This window comes from Chlorocebus sabaeus, chromosome 1, assembly GCF_047675955.1.
Source record: "Chlorocebus sabaeus isolate Y175 chromosome 1, mChlSab1.0.hap1, whole genome shotgun sequence".
Taxonomy (NCBI): Eukaryota; Metazoa; Chordata; class Mammalia; order Primates; family Cercopithecidae; genus Chlorocebus; species Chlorocebus sabaeus.
The window spans coordinates 2,946,163-2,963,815 of record NC_132904.1 but is presented as its reverse complement, the minus strand read 5'-3'; the positions used below and the strand labels follow the sequence as shown (position 1 = coordinate 2,963,815).

The following is a 17,653-nucleotide window of genomic DNA, read 5'->3' as shown; positions in this document are numbered from 1 at the left end:
GAACCCTCCCCTGGTAGGAGCCATACACAATCATCAGTTCACCACCGAAGCGGCTGTGTGACTGTATTGCAAAAGTCCTGGGCGGGCCAAGGGTGATATGTGTCACCAGGACCTGTGCCAACAGGGACATGAGCTGTCCTACTTCTGGGGAAGCAGCTCAGGGAGAAAGAAAGGAGCAGGGGCTACCCAGCCACAGGGAAAAGCATTCCAGGCTGGGAACAGCATGTGCCAAGGTAACTAAGGGCACCGTGAACAAGACTGTAGCTCAGGGGACTCCCAGGAGGGCAACTTAGGACACCTTCTCTGCCAACCTAGGTCCCTGGAGACCTGTCACCTGGCCAGGGTCTGGCACATGCCTCATCACTCAGATCTGCCTCCTCCTGATCACTCATCATCAGCCCAAAGACTGCTTCCAAGTCAGAGCCCTCCAGGCGCCCCGTCTTGTGCCCTTTTCTTCTTGTGATCCTGAATGCTCTGACTTGGTTAAGAAAGTGCCACACTGGAGTGACACTGCCTGGGTTCAGTCCCAGCTCAGCTCCTTATTAGCTGTGTGACCTTGGGCAGGTTTCTGAACCTCTCTGTGTGTAGGCTCTTCCTCTGCACAATGCTGATAGTAACAATGATGATCTGAGCTGTGGGATCTAATGTGCTTACATCCACGCACAGGACTGCAGAACCGCAGCACTCACGTGACCCCTGGCTCCTCCCGCCTCTGGTGGAGGCTCCTCCCGCCCCTGGCTCCTCCCGCCTCTGGTGGACCAGCTGGTGGCTGGTCTGTCTGTCCCTGAAAGAGCAGGACACTGGCATCTTTACTTTCTAACCTCAGTGCCTAAGGCCAAGCCTGGCTCCCAGTGCTGCCAGGACTGCCAGTCCTTGGAATGGTTCCATGCCCTGCCCCTTGCTAGCTCTTCACTTCTCTGTGTCTTGATTTCCCAGGCACAGAAATAAAATAGGGACCATAACCGGCCCCACCTCATGCTTGGCTGCAGAATGAAGGGGATGAATACAGGCAGCACCCGAACAGGACCTGGTGCCCCAGCAGACAAGGCTTTAGCTCTGTACTTAGCACCATCATGATTGGGGTGGTGGGCAGTCCCCAGCGTCCTGGGCTTCCAGCCACGAGGAGGCCTGAGGGAGGCTTTCCTTGCACTGGAGGCTCCCCTGGAAAGTGCTGAGCACCCACAGATGCCCAGCCAGAGCAGGGCAGGGCGGGCACGCTTTCTCTGGAAAAGGCCAGACAGCATTTAGGCCCTGCCATGGCGCAGGCTCCGTTCTAGGTTCTCGGTGCAGCCATCCAAGCGCAAGAACAGCCACAGACAACGTGTGCCAGATCGCCTGGCTGTGTGCCAAGAAAACCTTATTTATGGACTCCTCATTTGAATTTCATATAATTTTCACATCTCGCAAAATATTCTTGTGATTTTTTTTTCAACTGATTAAAACTGTGAAAGCTGTTCTTAGCTTGCAGACCACATGGAAGGAAGCAGCAGGCAGGATTCAGGTCGTAGCTTGTTGTCCCAAGCCTGCAGCCTTTAGACCTGGTTCTGTGTCCCAACTCCCCCCCTACCTGGCCTCAGGTTCCCCATCTATAGGAGAACCATGGCCCCTTCTGCGTCCAAGATCTTGGGACTGCTGCCCTGGGCCCGTGCAGTCAGCCACGTGTTGGACTCGGGTTCGGGCCTGGACAGTGACGCCTGCCCTTGGCTCCCAAGGGATGGGGTGGGCACCTGCACTACACACCCCCCCAGCACATTGGCCCTGCCCAGAGCTGGGCACATGCAGTGGCTAAGGAGCAGCCATGCTGGGTACCGTGCAGGGAAGACAAGGCAGGGAAGCTGTTCTTTTCGGTGGATGCAGGGCTGGTCCCCAAAGACCCAGCCTGAGTGCTTGTTACCACCATCTCGTGGCTACAGCCGAGCTCCCCTTCTGCGAACTCCACCCTCTGGCACCCCGACTGCCTTCCTCAGAGGCCTCCCAGGTGTCCCCTCAAAGAGGACCGTCCCTCAGGGCTCAGTCAGACCCATGGAAAGTCAGCCCTGAACCCTGATGTCCCCACATGCCCCTCTTTCCTGACCACCCTGCCGCATCCCAGCATGTGCCCCGAGGAAGATGGGTCTCCCCCGGTCACTGGCATGCGTCCATGGAGGGGCTCTCGTCAGCCACCCTTGTTCTTCCATCCCCACATGGCAGCCCTGGAAGTTCTGGTCGGGGGGACAGAGGGTGCCAGGTGGGAGGGGAGCAGAGCACCCTTCTCTGACCTCTGCCCCTCATATCCCTGGCATCAGGCCAACCTGGGCTCCTAGCCCTGGGCCGGCCCCTCTGCCCGGTCCGCCATACCCACCTCTCTCTTGTAGGCCGAGTACAGGCTGTGCAACGGGTCAGACAAGGAATGTGTGTCCCCCACCGCCAGGGTCACCAAGAAGGAGACTCTCAAGGTGAGTCCAGGCCTGGGGAGGGTGCAGCCGTGTCATTGTCAGACCAATGGCCACCTGAGCCAGGGAGGTCACCCTCCCCACCTGTCAAAAGGAGGGGGACAAACCGCACCTGGTCGCCTCCACCCCCCCCCCCCCGCTTCCTCTCCTGCCCCTGCCCCTGGACCCCCCCGGGCTGGATGGTGGGAGGAGCTGGGGCAGCTCGGTGCCTTCTCCCATGACCCACCGCGGGTGCCCTGGGCCCAGGCGCAGAAGGAGAACTACCGGCAGGAGAAGAAGCGTGCCACACGGCAGCTGCTCAGCGCTCTGACAGACCCCAGCGTGGTCATCATGGCCGACAGCCTGAAGGTAGGTGACACCCGGCCTCTGGCCACCCAGGACACGGGTCAGCATGCTGCTGCCATAGCAAAGGACCACAAATGGGGTGGCCTGAAACGATGGAGATTCACTTCCCTGCATCCAGCCGCATCACTGCAGCCTCTTCTCCATCCTCATGCGGCCTTTCCTTATCCACCTGTCTCCCCCTTTCTATAAGGACACCGGTGGTAGGAATTAGGACCACCTTACTCCAGGGTAGCCCCATCTTCACCTGATTATGTCTGCAAAGGCCCCATTTCTGAATACGGTAGGGCCTGGCCAGTGGGTGGAGGGCACTGGGGAGGGAGGCATTGCTGCAGCTTCCGGGAGAGGACCCCACATCAGGGCGGGGTGTCCTGTGCTCAGACCTCACGGAGACCATGGCCATTCACTCAGCCTCTGAGCCTCCATTTCCCCTTGCGCACAGTGGAGGTAAAACTACCCAACTCGAAGGCTGCTGGGCCGCGCATACCAGATAAGTGTGCCCGGCCCTGGTGTCTGCAGAGCCCTGGCCCATGTGGGCTCCTTCTACCCACATACCAAAATTATGAATCAAAAGTTAGGTGCAAAAGTGAGTATTCAGAATGAGAAAAGAAGTGACAACTACTTTCAGAATTTACAGAGCTGCCAGGCCAGGCACGGTGGCTCCCGCCTGTAATCCCAACACTTTGGGAGGCCAAGGTGGGTGGATCACCTAAGGTCAGGAGTTTGAGACCAGCCTGTCTAAAATGGTGAAACCCCATCTCTACTAAAAATACAAAAATTAGCCCGGCATGGTGGTGGGTGCCTGTAATCCCAGCTACTCGGGTGACTGAGGCAGGAGAATCGCTTGAACCTGGGAAGCGGAGGTTGCAGTGAGCCGAGATTATGCCACCGCACTCTGTCCTGGGCAACAGAGACTGTCTCAAAAAAAAAAAAAAAAAGAGTTTACAAAGCTGCCAGTTACAATAGCCACGCCACTCATTGCTGGTTCCTCTCTAAGGGCCTTGACCTTGAACATGACCTTCATAAGTAAATTTGTCCTTGCTGCCACATATTTCTTTGCATTCACCATAACACACGGGCTCCTTTTAAAAACTAAATGAGGACCCTGCCCCGAGTTCCACTCTGAGTCCTGGGGCCCTGCTCACCGTGGCCTGGCCCCTGCTCGGGCATGCGACAGACACAGGACACCACCCCAGGGAGTGGGGGTGAGGAAAGGGTGAGTTCTGAGCTGGTGTGGGGGAGTGAGGGAAGAGAAGCACCCCTCAGCAGCCCACTCTGGTCTGTGCCTGGCTCCCCGCCAAGCCATCAAGATGCCCCCGGGGTGGTGGCCCCGGAGGGTGGGCATTGACGCCGGCACCCTCCCTGCAGATCCGTGGCACCCTGAAGAGCTGGACCAAGCTGTGGTGTGTGCTGAAGCCGGGGGTACTGCTCATCTACAAGACGCCCAAGGTGGGCCACTGGGTGGGCACGGTGCTGCTGCACTGCTGCGAGCTCATCGAGCGGCCCTCCAAGAAGGACGGCTTCTGCTTCAAGCTCTTCCACCCGCTGGATCAGTCCGTCTGGGCCGTGAAGGTGCTGCAGAGGGACGGGGTTGAAGATAGAGGCCCCGTAGGGCCAAGGGGCTCATTCCTGGGGCCGCGGTGGAGGGTGGAGCCAGCCAGCTAAATGGCCCCCTGGGGGCGTTGGGCAGGTCTTTCACCTTCTCTGAGCCCCACATGCGGTGGGGGGCGGGGTGGCGGGGGATGATGATCAGATGTGGTCACCAGTCCTGCAAGTGAAGCAAACAGTAGGCTGCAAGGAGGTGGTCGCCTGGCACCAAGGTCACCCCAGCCCCTCACCCAGCTGCTATCCAGGAGGGAGAATAGTAGCCACTCCCCAGGGGTGGCTGAGGAACAGCTCCCGGCCCTTACCCCTCCTAACCCGGGCCTGCCCTGCCAGGTCTAATGGGTAGGAAACCAGAGAAACCCAGAACACCTGGTTACATTTGGATTTCAGCGAAACATAGGGTTCTTTCATACGAGTCTGACCCCAGTCGTGCATGGGAAATACTTAGACCAAAAAGCTACTCAGGGTTTTTCTGGGATTCAGACATCACTGGGCATCCTGGATGTGCATTTGCTGATTCTGGCCACCCCGAGTTGGGAGGCTCAGAGCTGGAAAGCTGAGGGCAGAGCTGCCGGCTAAGAAAAGGGACAGAGCTCCCTCACCTACCCGCCTCTCTGCAGCCATGTGTCTACCTGGCCAGGTGCCTGATCCCATCTGGTGGCCCTGTGGCCCTGGGGATATCCAGGTGGTCCCGGATGTGGGTCCGCATGGTTCTGCCTGACCTGTCTGTGTAGCTGGCCCTGGGTGTTGCCTTGGGTGACACCCAGATCCTCTCTCTCCAGGGCCCCAAAGGCGAGAGCGTGGGCTCCATCACACAGCCCCTGCCCAGCAGCTACCTGATCTTCAGGGCCGCCTCCGAGTCAGATGGTAAGTGCCTGACAGCTTGCACCTCTCTCCAGTGCCCCCACCTGAAGTGGGCCCCCTTTTGAGGTTGTAGCCCGGGTACAGGTGGCCCCAGTTCAGTCCCTTCCACTGCGTGGGGGCAGCCTGAAGTCTGGCCAGGATGAGTCTGGCTCAGAGCCAGGCCTGCACTCACAGAGCCCCCATTCCTAGCCTCAGTTCCCCATGAGTAAAACGTGACATTAAAATACCACCTGTCAAAGGCCAGGCATGGTGGCTCACACCTGTAATCCCAGCACTTTGGGAGGCCGAGGCGGGTAGATCACTTGAGGTCAGGAGTTCAGGACCAGCCTGGCCAACATGGTGAAACCCCAACTCTACTGAAAAATATAAAACTTAGCCAGGCATGGTGGCAGACGACTGTAATCCCAGCTACTCAGGAGGCTGAGACAGGAGAATTGCTTGAACCCAGGAGGTGGAAGTTGCAGCGATCCAAGATCATGCCATTGCACTCCAGCCTGGGCAACAAGAATGCAAGTCCATCTTAAAAAAAAAATAATAAATAAAAACACCTGTCACCTCAATGGTGTGAGAACCCAGTGACATTATAAAAGCACTCATATAACAATTACTGAGCTCCAACCACATGCCAGTGTGAACCCCAAACATCTGAGACAGGTCTCAGATAATTTAGAAAGTTTATTTTGCCAGGCTGGGTGCAGTGGCTCACACCTGTAATCCCAGCACTTTGGGAGGCCGAGGCAGGTGGATCACCTGAGGTCAGGAGTTTGATCAGCCTGATCAGCATGGCGAAATCCTGTCTCTATTAAAAATACAAAATTGGCCGGGCGCGGTGGCTCAAGCCTGTAATCCCAGCACTTTGGGAGGCCGAGACGGGCGGATCACGAGGTCAGAAGATTGAGACCATCCTGGCTAACACGGCGAAACCCCGTCTCTACTACAAAATAAAAAAAAAAAAAACTAGCCGGGCGAGGTGGCGGGCGCCTGTAGTCCCAGCTACTCGGGAGGCTGAGGCAGGAGAATGGCGTAAATCCGGGAGGCGGAGCTTGCAGTGAGCTGAGATCCGGCCACTGCACTCCAGCCCGGGCGACAGAGCCAGACTCCGTCTCAAAAAAAAATAAAAAAATAAAAAAAATAAAAAAATAAAAAAATAAAAATACAAAATTAGCTGGGCATGGTGGTGGGTGCCTGTGATCCCAACTACTCGGGAGGCTGAGGCAGGAGAATCGCTTGAACCCGGGAGGCGGAGGTTGCAGTGAGCCAAGATCAGGCCACTGCACTCCAGCCTGGGCAACAGAGGGAGATTCCATCTCAAAAAAAAAAAACCAGTTTATTTTGCCGAGGTTGAGGCCACGCCTGTGACACAGCATCAGGAAGTCCTGATGATGTGCCCAAGGTGGTCAGAGCACAGTTTGGTTTTATACATTTTAGGCAGACACGAGACATCAGTTGGCACATGCAAGATGAACATTGGTTCGGTCTGGAAAGGCAGGACAATCAAAGCAGGGAGGGGGCTTCCAGGTCATAGGCAGATTAGAGACAAATGGTTGCATTCCTTTGAGTTTCTGATGAGCTTCTCCATAGGAGGCCATCAGATATGCATTTATCTCAGTGAGCAGAGGGGTGACTGAGTAGAATGGGAGGCAGGTTGGCCCCAAGCAGTGCCCAGTTTGACTTTTCCCTTTAGCTTCGTGATTTTGGGAGCCCAGGATATTTTCATTTCACATTTCCCCCCTTTTTCTTTTTAAAAATCTTTTGGAGAAAGCATTTTAGAAGAAAACGAGTCTCTGGTCTCAGGTTCCACCTGATCTCTCATGGCTAGGATGGTTTATTCCTACACACGTAGGTCCCAAGTTATTAGGAAAGCTCATTTTTAGAAGGTTGTGAAGTCTTGTGTCCTATGAAGAGAAAATAGGGGGAGGAAGGGAGAAAAACAACAACAAAGAAAAGAACAATCCTGGGAAATTGGTATAGGCCACATTACTCTGAAGTCCATACATCAGGAGGCAGGTATGAAAGTGGCTTATGTATGTAAGTAGGTTGCTGTTATTTTCTTCTGAAGTTTAAGTTGCCTAGCTTCAGTTTGCAGGGCTTTAAGAAAGCACAGCTTAGTCTTCAGTGACTCCAAATTAGGAAAAATGGGGAAAAAAAAGAAGGAAAAAATTTGAAAACATCATTTTGAAGACTTGTAGCCAAGAAAAGTTAGAATTTCATCCAAACTGTAGAAAATAACAAAAATTGAAAAACATTAAGGAAGACTAGAATCTAACAACAGCTGTACTATAGATTTTGAAACACATTTTTTTCTCTCCAGTTTCCCGTTTTAACTAAGGACGAATCATGGTAGGACTGGTTTGCTTTATTATACTTGGACTAATTATTTCTATACATTGCAGCAAGAGTAATTATTTTTTCCATAGGCTTTTAAATTGTCTTTGATAGAACTTTGTTCCATAGAAGGAATCTCAGATAAGACTTTTTAAAAACTGAGCCCAGTCATGGATTTGTGCCATGAAATGCCTATAAGTTGGGTGAATTATCATCTTCTTGAGGTTCCAAGATAAATTTGGAGCTCCTGGGCCTGTCAGAAAGTGACATTCTTTACTTACCACAGGTCAAGGACTGTGTGGATGAGGTAAGAGGCCAGTTTTTCCAAGGGGCTTTCGTTGGCTCCATAAGTCAAGTTTGAGTCCTTAAAGGAAAGCACATCATTCCAGGCAAAGCCTTGGTAAAATAACCCATTTCTCCAATTGTGTCCTGGTACAAATGAAAACAGATTCTTACTGCACTTATGCAAATAATTACATTGTCATAAGTTACGAATACTCACATATAGTTTCCAAATTCTGTAAAAATCAAGTAGAGAGAAACAAATATGCTCCAAATTTTGTTCATAGGAGTATACTTTACTCGATTGTTAAAAGCCATAAATAGCTTAAAGTTTTCTTGACTCTGAAAAACAAAACAAAGGATCAGCAGTGTTTTAAGCAAAAAGTCAAAAAGATTACTTCACACTTCTTTGCTGTTGTTGTTGTTGTTGTTGTTGTCGTGTTGAAGTCTCGCTCTCTTCCCCAGGCTGGAGTACAGTGGCGCCATCTTGGCTCACTGCAACCTCCTCCTCCCGGGTTCAAGCGATTCTCCTGCCTCAGCCTCCCAAGTAGCTGGGGTTACAGGCATCTGCCACAATGCCCATTTAATTTTTGTATTTTTAGTAGAGATGGGCTTTCACCATGTTGGCTGAAGTTTTATAGCTGGTTATAAAACCACCTTCTAAAGAGGACCAAAACAAGACAACAATTGTCTGTGGATGACAAAAAGTTTTAGGGCAGCCATAGTCAAAGACAGAATTGACAAGGAAATTTGTTACCTCTGTGGCACAAAGTAATTTAACGTAACAATTATAATTATTACTGATAATGTACATTAGGTCATATCAGAATTATAGGAGTTTCCCGTAATTTTGGAACACATACCAATAACATATTTATACAAATACAGCCCAAAGAAAACCAAACACCATTTTATATTTGACAATGCTTCATGTATAATTTTTATACCAAATAAAAGCCAAACATATCATTTTTGGACTTTAGGGAACCTATTAATAATATCTTAAAGGATTAGGTTAGAAAAAGATATAATTTATAATTTGATTTTGGAAAGTTTGTCAAATATTAAAGGTTTAAAACACTTGATATTACAAAATAGGATTACAAGTCATTGTAGAATCATTCATTTGAACAAAGTGATAACTCAAGGATTTTTTTAGAAAGGCAAAAACCTTCATTTTTTGAGACGGGAGACTTAGTTTTCCAAACAATAAGCCCTAATAACATCATGAAGCCAATTAAATTATTTTCCAAAATTACAGTCTATAAAACTTTCATCTTGATCATAAGATATAACTTCCATAAGCCTTTATAACCTTTACTAAGGAGTCAGTTATTGTTTCATGAAAACCTTGTTTATCTGAACAGGGGCCCATATGCCAGTCTTGCATCAGTGTGTCTTTGACATTAATGATTAATTTATAGAGAAACTGAACTTACTATTTTTTCTTTTGAGATGGAGTCTCACTCTGTCACCCAGGCTGGAGTGCAGTGGCACAATCTCGGCTCACTGCAAGCTCCACCTCCTGGGTTCATGCCATCCACAGATTACAGGCGTGAGCCACCACACCCGGCCGAGAAACTGAACTTATTTTATCTCTCAAAGTCAGCCCTTACAGTCTCACATGCCTACCTCTTCTGGGATAGTCTCTGGGCCTTGAGGAGTTGAAGAGTTTTAATTTCCGTGTCTCAGGAATGTGGTTTATTTTGATTGGCATCTTCTACCAGGCCTGAAGATGAAGCTTTAATTGCTGTCAGTGTTTAAAATTTAGGAGGACTTGGTGTTCTTTTTAGATCCACAAGTCAAATCCCTGTAACTTGATGTCACAAGGATTTTAAAAGCACATACAAGAAGATTCAAGGATGTAATAACCTTAATTAAAACAAATTTTTTAATCTCTGTTTTTCCTAAGCAAACCAAACTTAATAATAATGGCATAGGAATTATTTTGATAAAACATAAAATCTGTTAGGCCACTTACCAAAAGGCAGAAGAAAATACCTTCTACAGTGTATAGAATATTATGTTAGAAGAAAACATTTTCTTTAAGAAAACATTGTTAGCATCAGGCCACATACACACAAAAAAAACAGAACCTGAGGAGGAAAACAAAACTTATATGAGCTGAAAATGAGTTGAAGGGAAGTGTTACTATTTTGTACCTTTTAAAAGGGAAGAGGCTGGGCACGGTGGCTCAAGCCTGTAATACCAGCACTTTGGGAGGCCAAGACGGGCGGATCACGAGGTCAGGAGATCGAGACCATCCTGGCTAACACGGTGAAACCCCGTCTCTACTAAAAAATACAAAAAGAAACTAGCCGGGCGAGGTGGCGGGCGCCTGTAGTCCCAGCTACTTGGGAGGCTGAGGCAGGAGAATGGCGTAAACCCGAGAGGCGGAGCTTGCAGTGAGCTGAGATCGCACCACTGCACTCTACCCTGGGCCACAGAGTGAGACTCCGTCTCAAAAATAAAATAAAATAAAATAAAATAAAATAAAAATAAAAGGGAAGAGAAAACTGAAACTGGCAAGATGCAATAAAAGTTGAACTTTGGATTAAAATTTAAAAATTAAAATCTCTTGTAATTGATTGAGAGTAAATCAACCCCTTAAGAAAATGTCATTGTTCTAACCAATTATTTAGTCTATAACTGTTTTTTATATCAAACCCAATATCTAGAAAGACCATTATAATTTCCCTTTAGTCATAGACAACTTGATCGTATAAAAGATTTTGTTTTTTTAATAGATCCTCTTATTGTGACTTACATAGATCATTCATGACATACTTGGACTTTGTTGTTTGTCCTGAACATCCCTCTTTCTTAAACAACCAGTCGTTTTACTCTAGGACTAAATTTACCATACAAGATTCTTTCTCATATGAAATTATTTCTCTTTAAACTTTCTTACCCCCCACCAAAAAAACTTCTTTGTAACTTTCTTTACATCTCTTTTACTATTTTATTTCCCGGTTCCTTTTACCTTGTTTTATACGTGACCTTTAAATAAGCTTTGAATTAGGCAAAAATTGTTCATCTTTTTAAAAAGGACACACTTTTTCTTAGAAAGTATGTTTTCCTACAAATATATTTTTATTGGAAAATATCCAAATAGTGAATTATCTATTATTTAATCTAACTTTAAATTCTAAATTATGATGAGTTTGTCTGCAAGTATTTGTCTTATTACATTCACCTAATTATTTTAATCATTTACCTAGATCATTTATAAAAACTGCAATTGTCATTATTTAAATTATGGAACCACCATTGCAAAATTATAACTGAGACAGTGAAAGAGATTTGACCTAACTGACTCCATCTTGCTTCTAACCTCCAAGCTGTCCTTGTTCATTCCTGGGCATAGGTCGAACTAACTTTGGGAGGAACTTAGTTTATAGTTTAGCTGAAACAAAGACTATAACAGTCTTTCTCAAAATAAACCTTACTGCCTGTGGACTAGACTACCTAAAGCCACCAGATTAGAAGTTATGGTAATCTTACTAAATTTAAGAGGTAGCTATTTTTGTTAAACTAATATCAATGTTTGTTTTTTGTTTTTTTTTTTTTTTTGAGACAGAATCTTGCTCTGTCTCCCAGGCTAGAGTGCAGTGGCGCAATCTCGGCTCACTGTTAACTCTTCCTCCCAGGTCAAGTGATTCTCCTACCTCAGCCTCGTGAGTAGCTGGGATTACAGGTGCCTGCCACCATGCCTGGCTGATTTTTGTATTTTTAGTAGAGACGGGGTTTCACTATATTGGCCAGGCTGGTCTTAAACTCCTGACTTTGTGATCCACCCACCTCAGCCTCCCAAGGTGCTGAGGTTACAGGCATGAGCCACCGTGCTCAGCCATCAATGTCTTATTTATTAAAGATTACACAAGCAAAGATCATTCTGTCTTGGGCTGGGTTTATAGTTTCATAACTCTTATGCCAAATTTTGACACCTTATGGTGTTTGGCAGGGATAAGTATGAAATTACTTGATTAATAAATGCAAACAAATATGTATGCTGGCAATTCTTAAGACATTCTCTAATATTACTTTACCAATAATTTTAAAGCTAGCTTATTCATTAAAGATTTTATGTAAGTTACATAAACTTAAAAAGCATTGGACTCATCTTTTCTTTTTTCCTGATCAAGTATTTGATTCAAGTGCGTTTATTTTCTTAAGCTAATCAATTAGAGCCCTTTTATATATTTTCAGTAGTGAAACATTGTGTACACAACACAGAAATACATAGACATATTAGGCACGCCAATAGAAGTACATTTTATAGGTTTATAAAAACTTTTTTTTCCTATCTTAGACTTTCAGATTCTTGAGAACCTGTTTCACAACCCTAGGCAATTGTCAGCTAAATAGCCTTAAATTTGCATGTTAAAGGAAACAACGCAGGTGAAAATCAAATAGCAAAATTTGCATCATAAGGTACAGAGAGAAAAAGTCTGGTGGTGCTAGAGGGAGACTAAAGATGGATGCCAAATCAAACAAAATTATAGAAGTCTATCATAGTATTGCGTAAGGAGACCAATTTTATTTAGTAGGGACTACCTATCATTTAACTGGATCTCTGAGCTCTGGGAAGAGCCCACACTGAATCCTGGGTCTCCAAAAAGGGAGAATTATTATGAGGTTAGACCACGTAATGCTTTTATAGTGCACTTAAAAAAAAGTTTTTAAACAAAGACATTTCTAACAATAACTATTTTAGTCAAAAAGAAAACACAAAACAGCTTACACAATACAAAAGTAAACAGTTTAAGAGCTGAGACAAACTTGTCTGTTTACATTCTTGGGGTTTCATAAGAAAAAGCAAGTTTCTCCCCCAGAGGGAGTCTGGCGCCTTCTCCATTTTCTTTAAGGAACTCCAGGCTACTAGAAACTATTTTAGGTCCCCCACGCAGCAGAGGGTGCAAGAGAAAGGAGAGACAGCAGAAGTAAATCAAGAAAACAGAATTCAGTCAACTTAAAAGAAAAAAACCTTTTGCCCAAAAAAAGGCAAGGTCCTAGGAGAAAAACAAAAACAAAAACATGAAGGTCTCTTAAATACAAACACAAATGCACACACACACACACACACACATGCACACACACACCTGCACACAAACATACATATGCACACACACACAGATGCACACACACACATCTTGGATGTTAGCTTTTCATTAAACTGACTTTCAACCATTGAGCTTCTTTAAAAAAATCTTTTTAAATCTCATTCCATATTTCAACTGACCAATTTTAATGAGGACACAGAAGTACAGTCATTACTCTTTCAGTTTGGCCTGGCTAGTGAAAATGCGGCATTATTATATCAATAAAGCCCCTTAGTAGTCAAAAATCAAAATCTTTCCTCTTTTTTTTTTTTCCTTTTGCTGGCCATTTTTCTCCCCCCATCACACCACCATTGTGTGTGTGGCGGGGAGGGTAATTTAGCCACTTCAGAGGCCTTGTTCCCCATAATTTGGAACTTCCTTGGGATTTGATCAAGCCAGATAGAGTTCAATGGGAAAAAGACCAAAACAACAAAAACAGAAACAATCAACAACAAAAAAACAGTTAAGCGAAACAAACCATTGCACAACTTCTGTGATTACTGAGCGCTCTAATAGTGAGGAGAAGTTAAGACCAGCTGGTTGTTAATCTTAACTTTAGCCAAGACAAACCACAATTCAGTTACTTACCTAGGGATGGGTCTCAGGCTGAAAACCGCTCTCCACTGTCCTAGAAGCAGGAAAACAAAACAAACAAATCCCATCTTCCCTATTGGAAGCGAGCTCAAATTCCATAAAGGAGTTACCTGCCTTCCATCGTCATGGAAGCAGGAAAAACTTGCCTTCCTTGTGTTGGAAGCAAGTAAAACTCCAAAAAGAGAAGTTGTACAGCAAAGTAAACTTTGGATCTCGGCCACATTTTGAGAGATCAGGGATTCTCTGGGGTGGGTGCTTCCGGGACTCAGCAAATTGTCTTACTGGTTTGAGCCATAAAATTAGCTCAAGCTAGTACCAAGCACCAATAGGAGACTTGTGAAAAGTCAGGGGCATCTCCACTCAGAATCCCTCAGTGGATACCAAAATGTGAACCCCGAAAATCTGAGATAGGTCTCGGTTAATTTAGAAAGTTTATTTTGCCAAGGTTGAGGACGCCCACCCGTGACACAGCCTCAGGAGGTCCTGATGACGTGCCCACGGTGGTCAGAGCACAGTTTGGTTTAAGGAGACATGAGACATTAACCAACATATGTAAGATGAACATTGGTTCGGTCTGGAAAGGCAGGACAACTTCAAGCAGGGAGAGGGCTCCCAGGTCATAGGTAGATAAGAGACAGATGATTGCATTTCTTTGAGTTTCCCATGAGCTTCTCCAAAGGAGACAATCAGATATGCATTTATCTCAGTGAGCAGAGGAGTGACTTCCAATAGAATGGGAGGCAAGTTGGCCCTAAGCAGTTCCCAGCTTGAGTTTTTCCCTTTAGCTTAGGGATTTGAGGGGCCCAAGATTTTTCTTTCACACCAGGCACCTTTGAACCAACAGGTTCCACTGTTATCATCCACATTAGACAGATCAGGAAACTGAGGCACAGGCAAACTGCCAGCAAGAAAGTGCTAGAGCCTGGACATGAATATGAATTTCCCTGACTGCCAAGTACATTGCACGCTGTTGGTGTGCCCTGAGTGGCCGCTCAGGCAGCTGTGACTGCGGTGATCCTGCACCTGGAGGGATTCCCTCTTGGCAGTGCCTCCCTCTAACCTGAGGTTGGGGCCTTGCCCCACCGCACCCTCCAGTGGCTGCTCTGGGTAAATGTGGTTGCTCCATCTCCTCTAACCCCAGCTGGTGCCTCCCAGAGCAGTCCCACCAGTGGTACAGACCTAAAGCAGCCTGGCCTTGACCACGGGGCTCTGGTGCCTGTCAGGTTGGAGTCTTGGTGCCACATCACCCCTGGTGGTCAGGTGCCAGATCCGTGCTTCCTCCTGAGCCATCCTGAGTCCCCGACTCTGTGCCAGGTCCCATGCAGGCCCTGGGATGGACAGGGTAGTCCAAAGCCTCTGTGCTCCTGGGTGAGATAGATAACCAACCATCTGATAAGGCAGGTTGGGCTGAGGCATGAGCTGAGCCCCTGATAGGGTGGGGGCCACCATCCGGGAGGAGGGATGTTCCCAGCCCCTGTGGGTATCAGGGTGGGCTTCCAGGAAGAGGAGGAAGAGGTCTCGGAATGAGCTTCAAAGGATGCGTAATATTCAGGATGTCTAGTCCTTTGTGGCAGCTACAAAGCACAGTTGTTTAGGCCCTGGAGCCAACTCAGCAGTTGTGACCCCTCCAGCTCCCCACCACCAGCCACTGCCATCCCTCCCCCAACCCTGGTGTTCAGCCCAGCCCAGGCTTGGCCACTCTGGCACCAACCAAGCCTGTAATGGAACCAGCAGGATCCCAGATATCCCTCCAACCCAATGAGAAGGGCAGCTCTAGAGACCCAGGAGCCACTGTCTAGGCAGGCCTCTCACTACCCTGGACCCTGGGATGCTCCACGAAGAGCAGGATTTCGTGGATCTGAAAGTGAGGGAGAGAAACTCACTGTCTCCAGGAGCTCCAAAAGGCAGAGGCTCAGGGAGGCACAGAACCGCCTTCAATGCTCTTCAGCCCCATCCTCCCACCTGGTGTGACCCCAGAAGCCTTTCTTTGAATAACACTAATTAATAGCCCAGTCACAGTGGCTCACGCCTGTAATCCCAGCACTTTGGGAGGCCGAGGTGGGCGGATGACTTGAGGCCCGGAGGTTGAGACTAGCCTGGCCAACATGGTGAAACCCCATCTCTACTAAAAACAAAAAAAAAATTACAGGCAGGCACCTGTAATCCCAGATACTTGGGAGACTGAGGCAGGAGAATCACTTGAACCCTGGAGCCGGAGTTTGCAGCGAGCTGAGATCACCCCACTGCACTCCAGCCTGGGTGACAGAGCAAGACCCCATCTCAAAACCACAACAAAAACAAAAAACACGCTTACTGACCCAGCGCGGTGGCTCACGCCTATAATCCCAGCACTTTGGGAGGCCGAGGCAGGCAGATCACCTGAGGTCTGGAGTTCGAGACCAGCCTGACCAACATGGAGAAACCCTGTCTCTACTAAAAATACAAATTAGCTGGGTGTGGTGGCGCACCCCTGTAATCCCAGCTACTCAGGAGGCTGAGTCAGGAGAATTGCTTGAACCCAGGAGGCAGAGGTTGCGGTGAGCTGAGATCGTGCCATTGTACTCCAACCTGGACAACAAGAGTGAAACCCCATCTCAAAAAAACAAAACAAAAACAAAAACACTTATTAATAGTGTGACCTGTCATAGGCCACCACAAGATGCTCTTCTGAGTGCAGGGGCCGCTGTTAGTGATCACACCAGGACACCGGTGTCACCCAGATGGACACATGCCCCACAGGAGGACCCTCGGGTGGTGCTGTCACCCTGCTTAGGAAGGCAGCAGGGCACAGGCCCCAGAGCAGGGCTTGGAAGTGCCCAGCTGTCGACCGGCCTCTGCTCCGCCACTACCCACAGAACCTCTGGGTGGCCTCCAGCAGGGCTCCTCCCTGGTGTGCAAACCCCTCCTCGGCCTTCCCCACCCTCCTCCCTGGACTCCAGGCAAGACCCCCACCAGTGCTTCCCAGTGAGGGAGGACCCTCCTCCCTGACTCCGCCTGCAGAAACCCGTGGGTGGCTGTCAGGGTAGGAGGCTGGCTCCTACCCTGGGTTTGTGACCTGGAGGGGTCACTTACGCTGGCCTCTTGTCAGCAATGTGGGTGATGGAGGTGGGTGGGGACGTGCTGTGAGCATCCCCAGGCACCTCTGTAGGGCTGCCTTCCCTGGCACACCTGTCCCCAGGCCGGGCTTGCCTGCTTGGGAAGTCCTCAATCCTCAGGAGTTCCCGATGTCTGTCCCCACACAATCTGCAGCTGGATATCGGGGCGGGAAGAGAGGGCGTGTCCCTGCTGGGGCAGGGGCAGGGGTGGGTCTGGGATGGAGGGGGTGGGTCCCTGAAGAGTCAGAGTGAGGGGAGCCTCCTGGTGGCTCCTTGGGGGATGGGGGATATAGAGAGGTGGGGGCCTGCTCACCCCGTGTCCCCCACAGGTCGCTGCTGGCTGGATGCCTTGGAGCTGGCCCTGCGCTGCTCTAGCCTGCTGAGACTGGGCACCTGCAAGCCGGGCCGAGACGGGGAGCCAGGGACCTCGCCAGACGCATCACCCTCATCGCTCTGCGGGCTGCCAACCTCGGCCACCGTCCACCCAGACCAAGACCTGTTCCCGTGAGTGGGGCGAGGGCACGAGGTGGTGCTGATTCATGGGGTCTCCCTGGAGGCAAGGAAGAGGGGGAGAGGACGGCCCCAGCCTCTGCTCTGGCGGGCTGCGGGGCTGCAGGCAGGGACGTGTTCACTGCCGTGTGCCCTGGGAGCCTCGGTTTCTTCCTCTATAAAATGGGGCTAATCGTGTCAAACGTGGGTTGTGGAGGTGATGACAGGCAGGAACGTATGCGAAGCACCAAGCAGCGAGGGGTGGGCGGCCCGGAGGCGTGTGCTGGGGTCTTACCTGTGACAGACCCACTGGCACCATCCACCTTCCAGGCTGAACGGGTCTTCCCTGGAGAACGACGCGTTCTCAGACAAGTCGGAGAGAGAGAACCCTGAGGAGTCAGATACCGAGACCCAGGAACATAGCCGGAAGACGGAGAGTGGCAGCGACCAGTCAGAGACCCCTGGGGTCCCGGCGCGGAGAGGGACCACGTATGTGGAGCAGGTCCAGGAGGAGCTGGGGGAG

At 49.0% G+C, this 17,653-nt stretch overlaps 1 protein-coding gene across 2 annotated transcripts in view; it reads left to right on the top strand.

Moving 5' to 3' along the window:
* The window catches only part of OSBPL5 (oxysterol binding protein like 5), a 78,960-nt gene that overhangs the window by 40,459 nt on the left and 20,848 nt on the right, over positions 1-17,653 (top strand). For both annotated transcript variants that reach the window (XM_008010885.3, XM_008010973.3), the window contains exons 4-9: positions 2,355-2,435; positions 2,679-2,780; positions 4,143-4,346; positions 5,162-5,246; positions 16,971-17,145; positions 17,461-17,653. In XM_008010885.3, coding sequence (XP_008009076.3) covers positions 2,355-2,435; positions 2,679-2,780; positions 4,143-4,346; positions 5,162-5,246; positions 16,971-17,145; positions 17,461-17,653 — 840 coding nt within the window. The remainder of the gene's footprint in view (positions 1-2,354; positions 2,436-2,678; positions 2,781-4,142; positions 4,347-5,161; positions 5,247-16,970; positions 17,146-17,460) is intronic.